General features: G+C 35.5%; 1 protein-coding gene across 1 annotated transcript; it reads left to right on the plus strand.

Annotated features, from left to right (window-relative positions):
* The first annotated feature begins 13287 nt into the window (after positions 1 to 13287).
* LOC122301742 (protein FAR1-RELATED SEQUENCE 2-like) lies at positions 13288 to 17415 on the plus strand. The gene is made up of 3 exons (XM_043113126.1): positions 13288 to 13917; positions 16418 to 16493; positions 17150 to 17415. The coding sequence occupies exons 1-3, from the start codon at positions 13288 to 13290 to the stop codon at positions 17413 to 17415; spliced, it is 972 nt and encodes a 323-aa protein (XP_042969060.1).
* The last annotated feature ends 1373 nt before the right edge of the window (positions 17416 to 18788 follow it).

An 18788-nucleotide genomic window follows, 5' to 3' on the forward strand; every position in this document is an offset into this window, starting at 1 on the left:
ATATTACTAATAGTAATATAGTATTAAACTATTAGTATTAGGTCATAAAATGTAAATTGTAATTAATATACATTAAATACTAATTTATATTAGTATTACTAATTTTCTAATGTACTTATCAAAAAAAATATATTGAGAATTTATTAGGCCATAAAATGTTATTAATATATATATTTTATAACTAAAGCATATGATCAAATAAATTTTCATGTTTAATAATTTATGTTATAAATTATATATAATATAAAAATATTATATATAATATTAAGAAATTAATTTAAAATATATAATATAGCGAATCGGTCCGATACGGTCTTAAAAAGCATAGAACTAGAACCGAACCAATACCAGCCGGTTTTGGAACTAAAGGAACTGGTCCCAAACCAATTCCACTGGTTCGGGCCGATCTGGTCCGATTTCCAGTTAATTTTTACACCCCTATCACAAGAGATAGAAATAAATGTTTCTCCATTTAAAGCACCCAATGCTGCTAATCTTAAATCTACTACTTTTACCAAAACAAAAAATATTATTGAACAAAACAATTTTGTCAATCAAGCTCTTCATATTATAAGTCGCAATTGGACTATATTACAGAAAATGTCAAAAGTCCTGTTTTTACTTCAACTTCAAAAATTGAAAAACTTCTAATTATTCTACCAAAAAATAGGTAAGGTCTCAAGACCAAACAGGCCAACACTTAATAAGATTAATCAAATATTTGTTTAATTTTTTTTTTTTTAAAGAACAACCCTTTACCACTGCGTTAAATAGCAATGGCAAGGAAGTTGTTTATATATATATACACACACTAGTAAGGGTACAACCTAAAATGCACCTGTGTCTAGTTGAAAAAATATTTAAAAAAAAAAATTGATACTAAATAATTAATGAGAAAGTGAAGAAAAAAAAATTCAAACAAATTCAAAATGGGAAGTTAAAGTGAACCTAATAAAAAGTTAACAGAAGTCATAGATTCATACTTAATTAATAAATCTAACATAAAAAAGAAATATCAATTAGATGCAAAATAAATTAGAAGAAATATATGATCTAAAATATCTTGGTTCAATATATGTAGATTCTATCTATGTGGTCCCTCATGGAGTCCTTCTTTTCTCTAGAGAAAAAGTAAGGCGGTGTATCCTTGCTTGAACAAAATATCTTTGTTTCAAGCTAAGGACTGAGTCTCTTGTGTTGAGAGTGTAAGTTTTTCAGAATCTAAGAACAAAGCTACAGAAATTGATGGCGTTGATAGAGGAAGAGTTATCAAAACATTGGGAAAACTTGAATCTAACCAGTGAAGAAAATTCAATCTATCATGCTGCTCAAACACAGAATTATGGCATGCGTGGCCAACACTGCATAGCAGGTAAGATCCTATCTGAGAAAGGGCTGAATAATGAAGCCTTTAGGAAAACTATGGCCTTAATATGGAAGCTGAAAGGATGGGTGAGGTTTAAAGAGTTGGGAGATCAGAAATTCTTAATTGAATTCCAACATATAGCTGATAAAGAGAAAGTACTAAGTGGGAGACCTTGGTTTTTTGATAGAAATCTATTAACACTGCAAGAAATAGATGAAGCTGCTGCTCTAAATACCATTCAGTTCAGATACGAACCATTTTGGATACAATTTCACAATATGCCACTAGCAGCCATGAATGAAGATATGGGAAATCAATTTGGAGCAGGATTGGTCATGTGATAAGGGTCGATGCAGATTCAGATGGTTCAGCATGGGGTAAGTGTTTAAGAGCCAGAATTGCTATAAACATCCATAAACCTTTACTGAGAGGGAGATGGCTGGAATTTGAAGGAAAAAAATACTGGATCTACTTTAAGTATGAGAGACTGCAATCATTTTGTTTCCATTGTGGAATTCTTTTTCATCAAGGGACTGGATGCACCAGACAGAGAACTGACCAGAGGGGAGATGGAGAAAAGATCCAACAATTTGGACCATGGCTTCGAGCTCAACCACTAAATACTAATATCTTTGACTGTAGAAAGTATAGAGGCTCAGTTGAAAAGGACCAGAACAAAGAGACAAATATAAAAGAGGAAAGGAGTTTCAAGATGGAAGATATTAGATTAGAAGAAAAGAAAATATCAACAGAACAGAAAAATACAAAAGAGAACCAAGGAAAAAACAAAAATCCACTAGTTGCTGAGGTTTGGGACAGTATGGATATAGAAGGCAAGAATTATGTACCTGGTGTGAGTAATATACCTGTAGAAGAGAAGGGGAAATTAAGAATAACAGTAGAGTTAGAAGATAAAAACAAAGATGGAAAAGAAAGCAAGATGGAAATAGCAGAAAAAAGGACAACAAAGGAACACAGTTCATTAACTGTAGACTCGAACCAACCTGTCATAAATAGTCATCAAGAGGAGTCAGTGGAATTCAAGACAGTTAAAAGGGAATTGGAAGGGACCAAAACAAAAGGCAACACTTGGAAAAGAAGAACAAGAGAAGCAAATAGAAAAGCACTTTTAATTTCTGAAAATGTAAACATTAGCCAGAAAAAGAGAGAAGGAGATAGTAGAAAAGAAGATATGGAGCATAGTAAGAAACAAAAAACAGTTGAGGATATGAAACAAGATGGGGTTGACCCTAGGTTGGTGGAGGCTGCAGTGCAGCTCCACCAACAGCAATGATGGGTCTTAGCTGGAACTGTAGAGGGCTTGGCAACCCTCATACAGTTCAGGAACTTCACTTTTGGGTGAAGAATAAAAAGCCAAAGGTCATCTTTCTAATGGAAACCAAGTGTGGAAGAAAGAGAGTAGAAGAAGTTAGAAATTCTTTCGGGTATGACAGAAGCTATGTGGTGGACAGTAGAGGATTTAGTGGAGGTCTTGCCTTTATTTGGAATAGCACTGAAGAGATTTATTTAGAAACTTATTCACAAAACCACATCTCTTTAGCTTATAAAAGGAATGAATTTCAAGACTGCATACAAATAACTGGCTTCTATGGACACCCCTCAACATCACAGAGAAATAATACATGGCAGTTGCTGAAAATGCTTAAACCCACTAATGATAATGCTTGGATTTGCTTTGGGGATTTTAATGAGGTGTTACACCAACATGAAAAACAAGGAGCAGCTCCAAGGTCCTATCAACAAATGGAAATATTTAGAGAAACATTGGAATTCTGTGAACTAAGTGATCTAGGATATCAGGGAACAAAATTTACATGGAATAATGGAAGGGAGGGTACTCAGTTTATAAAGGAAAGGCTGGATCGAGTACTAGCAAATTCAACTTGGATCAACCATTTCTCTGACAACTGGATTTCTGTTCTACCAACACAAGCTTCTGACCACTGTCCCCTTGTATTCAACATGGGAGAAGGAATGCAAAGAAGAAGTGACAGAGGAGGCAGAAACAAGATATTCAGATATGAATCCAGCTGGGAACTTAATGAACATTGCAAGGAAACTATCAACTCGAGTTGGAATCAACACTTGCCATGGCAGGGATCTTATATGAGGGGTATACATGAAAAGCTTCAAAAATGTAAGGAGTCTTTACTGAATTGGAAAAAACATTCTATTGACAAGCCATGGAGACAAACTCAGGAGAAAATGAACAAACTGAATAAGATGCAGAACTCAAATATGGGCACTATGACAGCAGCAGTTAAACAAGAGCAAAAGGAAATAGAAGCCCTCTTGGAAGCAGAAAATGCAAAATGGAAACAAAGAGCAAAACAAGCTTGGCTCAAAGATGGAGATAGAAATACAAAATTCTTTCACAGAACTGCAAACCAGAGAAGAAAAAATAATGAAATTCAGAAAATTGTGAGAGAAGATGGAACTGAAGCTTGCACCCGTGAGGATATTGCAGCAACCTTTGAGAATTACTACAGGGAGCTGTTTTCAACTTCCCAACCTGACAAGATCCAGGAGTGCTTGCAGTTTTTAGAAAAGAAAGTTGATGACCACATGAACAGACACTTAAATCAGGAGTTTACTGGACTTGAGGTAAGGACAGCATTATTTCAAATGAATCCCTTAGGTTCTCCAGGACCTGATGGATTTTCTGCTGTGTTCTATCAAAACCAGTGGGAAATAGTAGGAGAAGATATAACTAGAGCTGTATTGGATATTCTAAACAATGAAGGGGATTTGAAATGTATTAATGAGACCTATATAGTTTTGATCCCTAAGGTTAAAACCCCCCTATCTGTTACTGAATTCAGACCAATTTCTTTATGCAATGTCATATACAAAATTGTCTCTAAAGTCCTAGCCAATAGATTGAAAACCATATTGCCACAAATCATATCCCCAACCCAAAGTGCATTTGTACCTGGCAGGTTAATAATGGATAATGTTATTGTGGCCTTTGAGGCCATGCATGCTATGAGAACTGAAGGAAAAAGGAAGCAAGGATACATGTCATTGAAACTTGACATGAGCAAAGCTTATGATAGGGTGGAGTGGCAATTTTTAGAAGCTGCTATGTATAAGCTCGGTTTCACCTCAAGGTGGATTGGTTTGGTAATGAGATGCATCTCAACTGTGTCTTACTCCCTTATTATTAATGGAGCCCAACAATCTTGGTTTCAAAATACTAGGGGAATAAGACAGGGAGATCCTTTATCTCCCTATCTTTTTATCCTGGTTGCAGAAGCATTGAGCTCACTACTGAATCAAGCTGAAGTTTCAAAGCAAATTCATGGTTTTCAATTTGGAAGGAGTAGATTAAGCATCAATCACTTGTTCTTTGCTGATGACAGCTTACTATTTTGTCGTGCCAATGCATTTGAATGGGCAAGAATGCTAGATTTGCTGGATTTATATGAACAAGGGTCGGGTCAGAAACTGAACAAGGCAAAAACTTCAATTTTTTTCAGTGCAAATACAAAGAAGAGGACTAAAGATCACATCCTTGATATGGCAGGCCTTAGAGCTACTCAAAGTCATGAAAAGTACCTTGGCCTACCTACTTTTATAGGCAAGTCAAAGTATCAGGCTTTTAAGGGAATAATAGATAGAGTAAGGGGTCGAGTAAGCAACTGGAAAAACAAACTCCTATCACAGGCTGGAAAAGAAATATTACTAAAGGCCATCATTCAAGCTTTACCAACCTATTGCATGGGGGTTTTTAAACTACCTAAGCATCTTCTCCAAGAGTTGAACAAGATCATGAGGAATTTCTGGTGGGGCCAACATCAAATGGAAAGGAAAACACATTGGGTATCATGGAACCAAATGGGAAGAACAAAAGCCAAGGAAGGATTGGGATTCCGAGACTTTGAATGCTTTAATACTGCCTTGCTAGCAAAACAAGCATGGAGGATTATACAACAACCTATGTCACTGGCATCACAAGTCCTCAAAGAGAAATACTTTAAAAAAACAGATTTCTTGCAAGCAAAAATAGGGTCCAGACCATCATTCATTTGGAGAAGCATTTGCTCAGCTAGAAACCTAATTGAAAAGGGCTCGGTATGGAGGATTGGAAATGGAAAGAGCACAAACATTTGGCAACATAGATGGCTTCCTACTCCATCATCATACAAGGTTCAAACTACAAACCAGGTGCTGTCAAGGGAAGCTAAAGTAGTAACACTTATGAAACAGTCAGGCAAAGAATGGAATCATGTATTGATCAAGGAGATATTTGAAGAAAATGAGGCTGCAACAATAGTTAAGATACCAATCAGCTCCTATGGTGCAGAGGACAGATTAATGTGGCTAGGAACAAAGAATGGAAATTTCAATGTGAAAAGTGCCTATCATTATCAAATGGAGTTGGAAAATACAAGTGCAGGCCAATCATCAACATCTCAATCTCAGAATGAAGCTTGGACAAACTGCTGGAATTTAAACATACCAAATGCAGCAAAACACTTCATGTGGAGAGCATGTCTTGAATCTCTACCCACAAGAGTGAACCTGGCCAAGAAACAAATTGTTGAATCTTCTAAATGTCCAATATGCAAATCAGAGGAGGAAAATGTGGCACATGCCTTATGGAATTGTTCTTCAGCAATGGATGTATGGAGTCAAACACAATCGGGCCTACAAAAATGTTCATTCAGGTATGCAAACTTTAGAGAATTAGTCGAAGCACTAATGTCACATTATGATCAAGATTCTTTGGAAAAGTTTGTAATAATAGCAAGGAACATATGGCATAGAAGAAATCAGTTTGTATTTGAAAATGCCTTTACTCATCCTAATGCATTAGTCAAGAAATCAAGGAAAACATTAGAAGAATATAAAGTGCTTCAGCAAAAACAAGTGAAACAACATGGAAGGAATGCACAGATACAGAACAGATGGCAACCTCCACCAATAGGAGTAACCAAAATCAATTGGGATGCAAGTCTGAATGAAGATAGGGGAAGAGCAGGTTTTGGGTTAGTGGCTCGTGATCATACAGGCAGTATTCTAGCTACCAAAAAGCTGTCAAAACCATGTCTAATGGATCCTCTACTAGCTGAAAGTATGGGTGGTCTATGTGCAGCAGATATGGCTTATGAAATGGATTGCAGTTCAGTTATATTGGAAGGGGACTCTCTAACCATTGTACAAGGAATAGAAAAACAAATAGATAGATGGGATAGGGTGGGAATGATCCTTAGTGATATAAAAAATAGGCTTGTATCCTTAACTAGTTGGAGGGTCTCACATGTCAAAAGAAGTGGCAATGTTTATGCCCATAATCTTGCCAAAGAAGCTGTATTAAGTCCAGATGATGTGGTGGAAAGTGTAGACTTTTCAGCCAATTTGGCTCATGTAAACACTTGATAAGTTAATGCAAGTATAAGTTTCATTTCAAAAAAAAAAAAAGATTCTATCTATGTGAAAGAAAATGGTTGTGCTTTAATGATTTTTTTTTAAACTTTAATGATTTTATTAACCCCTTTTTAACAACAAAATACCTTAATAACGGTTGGGCTTCTAATAACCCAAGAGCATCCCACCACTAAATAACTAATATCTAGGCTTTCCACCAAAGTTATCTTGTGGTTGCATTAGATTTGATTATTGTGTATTTCATAAACACGTAAGCCCTTCGACATAATGGCTCTCACACCCTTCACACCTCTTGCACCCCCTCTCTACCCCTTTGCACAGCTAGGGATGTAAAAATAAACCAAAAATCAGAAAATCAAACCAGACCTGTTAGTTCGGTTCAGTTTTCAACCGGTTTGGTTTCGAATCAGTTTCTTCATTTTTAAAATCGGTCAAATCCGATCCTAATTGGTTTTACATTTTTCAACACTGGATTAGATTGGTTCACATATTATATATATTTTATTAATTTTTAATATTATATATAATATATATAATTATTTATGAAATAATATATTATAATTTATAACATAATATTTTAATCTTAAACATAAATATTTATTTGATCATATGTTTTAAATATAAAATCTATATATTAAATACATTTTATTGCCAAATAAATTGTCAATATATTTCTTTTGATAAATATATTAGTAATATTTATATACTTAATATATTAAAATCAGAAAACTGGACCAAACAGGACTGGAACCAGTAAAACCGGATGTACCAGTTTAGGGAAATAACCGGTACGTAATCGGTTTTTGAAAATGTAAAATTGGTACATACTGGTTCAGTCCTAAATTTTATCCAAAACGAGACCAGACTAGATCGGTTACACCCTTATGCATGGCTAGAGCTCGTACCCCCCACAGCACCCACCTCTCACACAATTGAAGTTTGCACGACTTCGTCTCCTCTTGCGACATAGAGGCTCTCGCACATCACCCCCTTCTCACACAACTCTAGATTGCTTTTGCAGAATCATGCTCCTTTGTTCCAAAACACAAAAATCTATATATATTTTGGGTTACATATTTCCTTCCCTTCTAATCACATTTTGTATCAAGTTTCATCCCATTAGAATGCCAATTGAGTACCGAAAATGGTAAAAATTACCTAAGCAACACCAAGGTCACCAATGTTAGTCATGAAAAACCATTAGTTGCCGACTAGGGTGGTGCGACAGTAGTGCTGTGAAATCCTTGTGGCAGACAGTGGTACAAAATACATGTGGGTGAGATGGTTCTCAATCCGTGAGAGTCAGTGATTTGAAAAACCAAGCTAGGTAACGAATGGTTGGCATCAGACTGAGATGGTGGCGGTGGAACTGAGTTTGGTCTTGGGTAGTGATGCAAAGAGAGAGAAAAGAGGGGCAAAGAGCTGAAAACCTATTTTTGTGTGGGTGATTAGAATCGTTTCTGAGCCTATTTCTCTTATTGTGTTTTTCCTTACATGGCAACCATTGAATGGAAGGCTGCACTAGAGTGTTTATTAGCCCAACCGTTGCAAAGCATTTTGCAACTGGCAATACTAGAAAACATCGATTGTAAATAATTTTATTAATATTTTGTTAAAAAATACTTATAAATAAATATGAGAGACTTGCATTCTATCGATTTGTTATTATTAGAATCATCAAGAATATATTTAAATAAAATGATGCAAATTATATCAAATTATGTTAGATTTAATTTTTTTTTTCATTCAAATAATACAGATAAAAGTATATTTTTATGATTCCTTGCTTGTCTCCCTCTCTCCTAAAGTGCGAGTGAAGCGAAATTTTTTTTGAAGAATATATATAGTGCGGGTGTAATTAAAAACATTTCGGTTTTCTGGTGAGCTAAGTGGATAACAGCTTTCTAAGAAGTGGAATTACAAAAATTTCTCAAATTCACTGCATTCCTGGTGACCTCAGCATTTCTCAGATGGCAAAATGGTGAGCAAAGTGGAAAATGACAATGCTGAGGTCTAGATCCAAAGATTTCTTAGATTTACTTGTTTGTCGATTCGTCTGGAATTCCTTTTTTTTTTGTTTATCTTTATATATATATATATATATATATATATATATCTAAGCAGAGAGTTTGTAGATTGTTTTTCAATTTGCTTTAATTTAATTTAAGGAATTCTTTTTTTCCTCAGATCTGAACAATTTCATATATGCTCTTTCTGTTTCTCAACTTCTACGAATGATTTTTTTTTTTTTAGGTCTGAACATATATCTCTGTCTGAGTCCTCTGAAGGAAATTTGTTTTCCTTAGATCTGAACAATTTCATATCTGTCCTTTCTATTTTCTAACTCATACGAATGATTTTTTTTTTTTTAAGATTTGAAAATATTTTTTTGAAGATCGTTTTTGCGTTTGCTTTAATTTAAGAGTACTTCTATATGTAAGCACACGACGGACCAATATGCGGACAAAAGATGACGTGGCATGTTAAAAAAAGGAAAAAAAAGGACGGAAAACAAGAAAAAGAGGGAAACGCGACTTCCTTCATAAGCTTCATCATTTCGTCTCGTCCAGTCCCTGCGAGAGGTTCTTCCCTGACCACCCACTTACATTTTTCGGTGAATCTTCTCCACCATTTTCAGTGTCGCCACCAACCCTCTCATCAGTTAACATTTATTTTCATCTATCTCTCACTTTCTCTATTTTGATCCTCAAGTCGTCTCTATTTTTTTGACTGGTTCCTCAAGTGGTCTCTGTTTCGGTCCATTTTATTAGAGTACATGGTAGTCTCAGAAGGAGAATCTCACCTAGCATTCAACATTCACATGTAAAAATGTGCTTCCCGAAAGGGTATTTTTAGTTTTCTTGTTTATTTGAAAACAAGCATGTACTTTTCACCATTTTTTTACTCTGGTTGTTCTTGTGGTGTTTTCCTTTACCTTACAAAGTGTTATTTATTTTGGTTTACAACCAAACATAGTGTACATAGTTGCTGATCGAGGAAACCAGTAGAAGAAGGGGGGGTTGAAGGCTGCGTTGGTTGGTTTTCTGAAAACAGGGGAGATTGGGCAAGAGTGAGGGTCGGAGGCTTGTTAGAATAGAAGGTAATTTTTCCTACACGTTCAGATTTCATAGGGATTATACAGTTTATAATAGTTGATTAGTCAAGTAGAAAGTAGTGAAATAATCGGCCCTCATATCTCAAAAACATTACAGAAGTGTTATACATGGTCTTAGGGGCATTATTAGCAACCAACATGCTGCATTTCGGATAATATTGTTAGAATTTATTCTCATGTGCAGGCAAAACTTGTTTTGGTGCTTCAAAACATGAAAAGAGGAATTCACATTGAGTTTATGCATAAAGTAGTGAATAAATTCACGTTGGTCGTAAACATAAATTTTCCTCTCATTTCTGTTGTACTGTTTTTTTTAATCTATGTTTTATTTGTGATTGATCTCTGTCTCCGTTCGAATCCATGTGGTATGTTCGAGTGTGTGATCACGTGGAGGAAGATAGTCTTCAGGATTAGTTTCTAGTTTTGGTGTTTGCATGCTTTGAAATTCCTAGCTAAAAATAGGTAAATGTCTGGTTTGAATCAGAGTTCATGTGTCTTTGATTCGTGCTACAGTCCTTGGAAGTCTCTGTGATTATATTGGCTGCTATGCTTGTGGTTGTTGTTTCTTTCATGCTTTTAATTATTGCTAATTTTTCTTTTTTATTTTTTCGAAATATTTCTCCTCTTTTAATAAACATTTTGCTGGACATAATGACTCTTAGATTTATTGTAAGATCATCCCTTCAATTGTTTCTTTGATCCTCACCATCTGATGGAGGGTGTTCATTTTTCAGTTTCAAAATTGCAAGATTGAGGCTTTTGATTTTCTTTAACCTCTGTTTGGATGTGCAAATTAATCTATGTCTTACGGTGTTTGGGTTGCTTAGTTTAGTAACAAGGAACAGTTTGTTTCAAAATATAGTATGCATCTATATAGTAACCCCTTTTTATTTTTATTTAATAAATTTTTTTATTCTTAGAAAAAAAATATAGTATGCATCTATTCATACATACAAGCATTGAGATAGAAGGAGAACTTTAATCAAACTACGAAAAACTGAACATGCTCAATAGTAACATTGAAGACATAATTTCTTATTATTTAGTTCTGTACTAATATCTATTTTAGCTAGAACTAGCATGCACATAAACTCTACATATGCAATCATGCATGGTTGTATGTATTAAGTCCTCTTGATAAAAAGTTGTGGCCATATCAATTTAGTTTCAAAATGATATATTATTCCAAGCATATACAATATCTATTACTGCATACTGCTACCAATGTAAATAGGTAATATAAAGGTAAGCTCTAAATTATTTATTGCATTTTATATAATTTACGTAAGTTGATTTTTAATGTATAAAAATATTCTCTAGATGGAGAAAGGGAAGGAGCCTTCATCTTCCTCTACACCTCCTACTGCAGATCCAGCAATAAATCATCTGTCCTAGGTAGGAATTTATTGCTTTTGTAATATTCAACTTTTATACCATTATCATTACTGGTTTTGTTCCGTAGTTGTTCCGTAGTTGCCACAAGTACATCTTTGTTTCATAATCATTTTTATTTTATATGTTAGGCAATACCAATACAATTTTATCCGGATTTGTCAAACTATATGCATGGTTTCCATCTACCAATGCCACATGCGTGGTTACCACCATTTGTAATTTGTCCTGATGCAAACCCATCTACATAGACTAGTCAGGTGATAACTTCATTTGTTAAGTACAGTGGTTAACAATATCAATGTTTGTAATCAATTTTGTGGGTGTAATTGCAAGGAAATCCAATTCCCCCATTTCACTTATCAGTTTTCTCTCCGATTGATGCTCAATCGACAAGTTCAAGCATGTGGATGAAATCCAACATATATCACCCGAGTCTAGTGGAAAAAGTTTGTCTACGCCCTTCATTTATGATACTGTTGAACCCAATGATGCTGATCAGTCCGGGGATACTGTTGAAGTCAAAGATGCTGATTAGTCCAGGGGTACAAATACTATGCATACTGAAGGGGCCGATATCATTAAGGAGCCGAAGTTGAGAATGGTGTTTAAATCTGAAGAGGAGTTACTGTCTTACTATAAATGATATGGGCAACAATCCAGTTTTGGGATTAACAAACAAATGAGTCATAGGTTTGAGAATGGGAGCATTAGATATGTCACATTGGGTTGTGCTCGTGGTGGGAAGGCACAGAACCGTACGACAAATGTCGCGAGACCGCGTCCGACATCAAAGACAGAATGTAAGGCAAGGATAAATGTGATGTTTGAAAAAGGGGTGTTGAAGGTGTCGAGTGTTAACAATTCTCATAATCACGGCCTAAGTCCACAAAAATCGAGGTTCTTTCGCTGCAATAGAGAAGTGAGCGAGTCTGTTAAGAGAGTGCTAGATATAAATGATCAGGCTGGGATCAGAATGAACAAGAGTTTTGCCTCTCTTGTTCAAGAAGCGGGTGAGTTTGAGAACTTGTCATTCACTGAAAAAGACTACCGTAATTACATTGACAAGGCACGCCATCTTCGACTTGGAAAAGGTAGCGCTGGAGTCCTCCATGAGTACTTTACTCGGATGCAATATAAGAATGACGGGTTCTTTTCACTAATGGATATGGATGATGACGGGCGGTTGAGAAATGTATTCTGGGCAGATGCATGAAGTAGGGCAGCCAACAAATATTTTGGAGATGTCGTCACATTCGACACGACATATTTGACAAATAGATATGGGATGCCGTTTGCACCGTTTGTTGGTGTAAACCACCATGGTCAATTAATTCTTTTGGGGGCATGATTAATTTCTAGTGAGGATACATAAACGTTCACATAGTTATTTCAGACTTGGTTGACTTGTATGGATGGTGAAGCTCCCAAGGCTATTATCACAGATCAAGATCGAGTCATGAAAAATGCAATTAGTCTCATCTTTCCAAACTCCCGACACTGATTTTGCTTATGGCACATATTGAAGAAATTGCCAGAGAAGCTAGGTTCACATGGTGCATACAAAACTGGTTTGAAAAGCCAGTTGCTAAATTGTGTGTATGACTCTCACACAATAGAGGAGTTTGAGGGTTCTTGGCAAGTGTTGATTACGAAGTACAACTTGTAGGAGAATGCGTGGTTGAAGAGTTTATACGCTGAGCGTACGTATTGAGCATCGGTGTTCATGAAAGAAGTTTTTTGGGCTGGAATGAGTACAACCCAACGAAGCAAGAGCATGAATGCATTTTTTGAAGGGTATGTTCATGCTAAGACAAACTTAAAAGAGTTTGTCGATCAGTTTGATCATGCATTGAGGAAGAAGATTGAGAGTGAAAGTGAGGCGGACTTCCAGTCATTCAACGTCACAATTCCCGTCGTCTCTCCCTCTCCACTTGAGAAGATTTTTCAAGAGATATACACTTGCAATAAATTTAGAGAAGTTCAGAAAGAAGTTATAGGGATGCTTGCAACTCTTCTAACTCTACACCGGAAGGATGGTGTAATTGCAACGTACCATGTAGAATGTGAAGTGAATGTTGATGAATTCATGAAGGAGGTGACTCACACAGTGTACTTTAATGAGGCCGAATGCGAAGTGAAGTGTTCATGTGCCTTGTTTAAGATGAGAGGGATATTGTGTAGACATGTATTAGGCATTATGAAAGTTAACAAAGTCCGTTCGGTTCCTGAAAAGTACATACTAGATCGATGGAGGAAAGACATAAAAATGACATACACTCTTATACGAAGTTCTTATGACTTAGTTGATCAGAGGCCTGAAGTTAGCAGATATTCACGTATCATCAAGAAATGTTACGAAGTAGCCACAAATGCATCGTCATGTGATGAGCACACTGAGGATATGCTAGCTAAACTAGATGCGATGAACTTAGGCTATCGCACCAACTTGTTGCCCTCGAAGGTTGTAGTGATTCATGCCGACACAACGACAGATGTGAGTTCTAAGAAAGTACTGAGTCCTCATGTAGTCAGAGGAAAAGGTAGACCTCCATCTCTCAGAAAGAAATCAATGATTGAGAAAGTGAAACCCACGACGAAGAAGGCTAGTCAAAAAGGAAAGCGTAAACAGGTTAACTAAGTGCACTGTTCTGGATATTTTAGCTTTTAAACTTTGTATTTTTAAAGATATAATTGACATATATAAATTGGAATTTATTCATATATATATACCTAGTTTTTTTGCTTTGTAGCCACATGGAATAGAATGCGAAGTTGTTGGAATGTGCAGGAATTTATTTGGCTAAACAGTTGTTGGAACACAACAAAATGTACCAGTTGAGGTACATTTATGGGTTTTAAAATGAGTTCTTTAATTTTTTTAGCTTTTAATACATATTGAAAAATTCTAGTCTATAGTTTTAATTTGATCTAATATTTCACTTATGTATTGTTAGCCGATACAAAACACTACCAAAGTGTTAGACTTTAGTGCCACCGAGTTTGGGTTTGCAGTGAATTAGACTCAAGAAAGTGTAAATCGTCTTCTTTAACTTGGTGATACTGTGTAAATTTGTCTTGATGAGTGTTTTGATGGGTTGTATTTTTATACTTATATAAAAACTGATATTGTAATGTGGACAGATTTTGCTTGGGATGGATGGAACCCAGCCGGATAGCTTATGTGAGACTCAACCGTCACAATGAGAGACTTTTATGGTGTTCATTCTAGTGAGATTGCTTATTACATGGTTATTCTTTCCAATTTTGCTTGCTCACGGAGCTTAGGAAAACTACACTCTTATGGTTTTGTGTAAAAATGTTGTATTTTTAAAATGAAATATTAATCATTCATTCTCAAGAAATGTACTTAGGAGTATACCTTCTTTGGCCTTCTGATGTGGTGGAGTATGAATAACCCAAAGTTGCTATTAAATATTATCGAGTGTTAGCTAATGATTAGGCACTACGCCATGTGCTTGTTATTTTTTGTGGTTTAAATTAAATCAGCTTGTAATTAATTTATGCTATTGATTGAGCTTTTATACTTGATTTGGTGCTCTTCATGGCAGTTATGTACAAAAATTGACTTTTAGTGCAAAGAACAAGTAGATGGGGAGTCGATCAGCTCCTAAAGCACTCAGGTGATGATGTATTGCAACATTAGTGGAGCAGGAGACTCAAAAAACTGCCATGAAGATATAACAATCCGGTTTTTGGTGCTTGATGGTGGTGTATTGCAAAACTAGTGGAGCAAGACTTGCAACAAATCTATCCATGATGTACATTTTTATATATTTGGGTGGACTTGAGCCATTGTAATAAATTTTTGTTGGGTGGAAGTTCGCATGTAATTATTTTTTGATGGGTAGTTTGAGCCATTGTAATTAGTTTTAGATTAAACAAGAGCATCAACTTTTGTATATTCTCTATTATCATGATTTTTCTACTCCCTGTTTTTCATCAGTTAACTTCTAACATGTATTCTTTTATTTGAATGATGGTGCTCTTCATGTTAGATCACAGATTTATGGATATGTATCAACAGATTTGATACATTAATCTGTCCATGACTGGGCTCAGGTTCCATTTTTACATGATTCATTGATATTGTTAATTTACAGGATATCATCTTTCTTGGCATCAGGCATTTATAACTCAAGTTATAAATGGATCCTGCCAAAATTTGCATAGTTTTTACATTGGACATCTTGATGATGCTTGAATTCCCGAATTGAGTGGGTGGCAGGATTAACAACATGCAAAAAAGGGCAGTTGCAACAATTAAAGGTCTGGTGATAGCTAAAATGTTGCATTCATTTGATAGGTTCCTAGCATATATGCGGTTTTGAATGAAACTAAGATTTAAGCGTACAATGTAATTATATTTCCCAATTTCGATTAACAGCCATACATGATGGGTCCCTTTTTATGAACTATTGAGAGTGAAGTTGGCAAAGCGAGCACCTGGACAATTTGCAAAAGAATGAGAACTCAAGATTACATCCACTTTGCATAGATAAGTTCAGATATACAATCAAGCCTACTCTTTCAAGTGTTGTCCCATAAGTTCCAAAATATTGTACATATATTTCCCACAAAATTGTAGGCATTTGCATAACTACTACTCTAAATGATTCGCAAGTGTTCATATTAGTACACACAATTCCCGTTTAGTGTGTATTTTATCATGATCGTACATAAAACAAATAAAGTAATATTAAAATTGCCCAACATATACGAATATGTGTGCATTGACGCTGAACTTCCAACTCCATCTTGACAATTTCGCCCTCTCTTTTACAAACCTCTTCCATCCAATGTCGAATTGCTTCCATAGTTTTTCGAATCTCTTCATCTAATTTTCGAAGCTCTTCTCGTGTTTTTTGAAACTCCTCTTGTGTTTTCTGAAGCTCATCCTTCTTTCTTAACAACTCAATTTCTATTTTCACAAGTTCTTGTTCTCTTTCCTGACCGCTATCTGCCCATTTAAAAAAGTTGCAATGTGGTAACCCCTGTATAATCAACCAAAAGAAAAGCATATTTTGTCAATATAAATACAAAAAATTTTAGTCAAACCCAAATACAAGTTAGAGTGAATGTTAACAAATTTTTGTACCTTTATATTGTAGTTTGAACACCCAAAGAATGCTCGCCCCGGATTTCGCCAGGTATTTGATGTTCTAAGTGAAGCAGGAAAATCCACAGGTGCACATTGGGTTGTTTCCCAATGTGCGATTAACAATAGAAGATAACGAAATCGATGATGATACCTTCTCTTTACTCAACATGTTCCCAAGTAACTACGGAGTATACAGATCCAACAAAAAAATTGATGATTCCATCTACTGATTTTATGTTGAGGTGAAGTAATGATTTAACTAGTTGGTTTATCAGAAAACTAGCTCATCAAGATGTATTAGGGAAAAGTTTTCAGCTGGTCAACCCTAAGAATGCATTAGATCCTACAAAATCTACCAACAAATCATTTACAATATTACCATCAAGTCTTAACAAGTGGAATACAATCAAGTGGAATACATCTTGAGTGGAATACAATCAATCCTCATGAAAAAATAAATCTTAACTTTAATTCTACAAAAATACACAAAACCAGAAAACCTGAGACTCAATCTCAGGTATCTGGCCAAGAAATAAGACATTTATCTGTCTCTCATAGATTAGGAGGGAAGTATGAAGTGAGAAGTCATGCCAGATGCGGCAGGATAAGGGCTGTGTAAAATGTGGGTCTGAAATTGCCTTTTGACCCTAAACTTGTGTAACGGATGCTACTGGTGACCAATTGTCACATCAATCTGCAATGGACTTGATCAAGAGCTGGTTTTTGGACTCTAATATTGCAGGAGGCAGAGAAGATGCTTGGGTAAATGATGAAGCTTTCTTCAAATGGAAGGATGATCTAAGTAATTATGAGGATAAACTGAAGTTGCTAAGGGTCCAAAAGGTATCCCGTCAATTAACAAATATTGGCAACTCAATTCTAGATTTGCAAGCCCCACCTCAAGGTCTTGCTGCCCTTTTAAGCAAGGTAAGCCAACAAACAAAAGTCTCTTGTTTACAAAGCATCCACGTATACCTCATATGGAACCTGAGGTGGTTGTTTGAATGATACGCAGGTGGAGGCAACAACTCAAGCACAATTAGTTGATGAACTTCGCAAGGTGCTTGGTTAAAAAAGTTGTGCTTTACAGGTGATTATTATGTTCTCGCACTTTTGCTGCTTCAAACCCAGTTACATCTTGATTATTTGATGTGTTGAATCCATCTGCTACTTTCCTACCCCACAGGTAAACGATTTTGTTGGCTGTATGGAACTTCACCACAAATCAAAGATGGCAGAGCTCTAGGTACCAGTTTCATTTGTTGGCAGTGTAAATTTTGTTAAATGTGGCCAAGCATATTCCTATAGCTAGAAGAGGACCAACTTAGCAGGTTCGGTATAATTGGTTTCCTGCATGTCTGATGTGCCTTAGCTTCTCAATATTTAAATATTTTTGTAATTATCAAATCCATTGTTCAACATTTCAAATACTGAAGGACTCATGAGAAAAATAATATGCGAGAATCTTAGTTACTGCCCTTGCTCATCATATTACTCCTGGGTTGTTTCTTTGGTCCATTAATTCTTACACAAGTTTAGGAATCAGAAACTTAATGTTTTTAATTTTTGTAGCAGAAAAGGGATCCGAAGGGTTTGAAATACACTGATGCGTATGGCAAAGTTATAAGATATCAATGCCATAACAAAGGTAAGAACTAAGTGTCAACAGAAGAAATTATGAAAATAGTCAGCTATTCTTAAAAGGAAGCCATAATGAAGAGATCAAACCATGTCATATTACAAAAGAGGGATGCTAGTCATCCTCCCATACCACACACTTTACACACTTTACATAATTTATTACAAGTACAAATTATGAACAGATAATATTCATCGCATCGTCTCGTAAAAAAAAATATAGTATACAAACAGGCAAAACACAAGTATGCACAAAGAATAAAATTGAATGTATGCATACTCAGATATATTTTGAAAACATTATCCAATACATTGACTAAAAAACGAATGGGACTAGGCTAATTTGTGGGTTACATTCATATTTTAGTAAATTTGCTTTTTGTTCTGTTTTACAATAATCATATTATGCTATAAGATGACCTTAGAGTGTTTTTTTTTTTCCTGGGTGAGTAAGACTTTTAATTAGGATTTTATTCAATGTACTCTTAGCCATGGGAACCCTGTCATAATGACACTGAAGCTATGTATGACAACTATTTGTGAAATTTTCCTTAACCCAAAGAGATAATGATGTCTCCTTAAGCATAGCCTAAGAAATTACCAGGCCTATTTTCTGTTAAACCATTTCTTATTGGCTTTAACTTGTTTAGTCTTCTAATTTGCTTTCTACATTTGTGCCAATTGCACGTGGAAAACTGACCTATGTATCCATGTTATATATTCTGTGAGTGTTGGGTTTTATG

This window comes from Carya illinoinensis, chromosome 2, assembly GCF_018687715.1.
Source record: "Carya illinoinensis cultivar Pawnee chromosome 2, C.illinoinensisPawnee_v1, whole genome shotgun sequence".
NCBI classification, from domain to species: domain Eukaryota; kingdom Viridiplantae; phylum Streptophyta; class Magnoliopsida; order Fagales; family Juglandaceae; genus Carya; species Carya illinoinensis.

Coding starts and splice junctions, on each gene's coding strand:
- LOC122301742 (XM_043113126.1), top strand. CDS start 13,288: ATGCTTGCAACTCTTCTAACTCTACACCGGAAGGATGGTGTAATTGCA. Junction 13,918..16,417: donor AAAAAGGAAAGCGTAAACAG/GTTAACTAAGTG, acceptor TTTATATTGTAG/TTTGAACACCCAAAGAATGC. Junction 16,494..17,149: donor TGAAGCAGGAAAATCCACAG/GTGCACATTGGG, acceptor CTAATATTGCAG/GAGGCAGAGAAGATGCTTGG.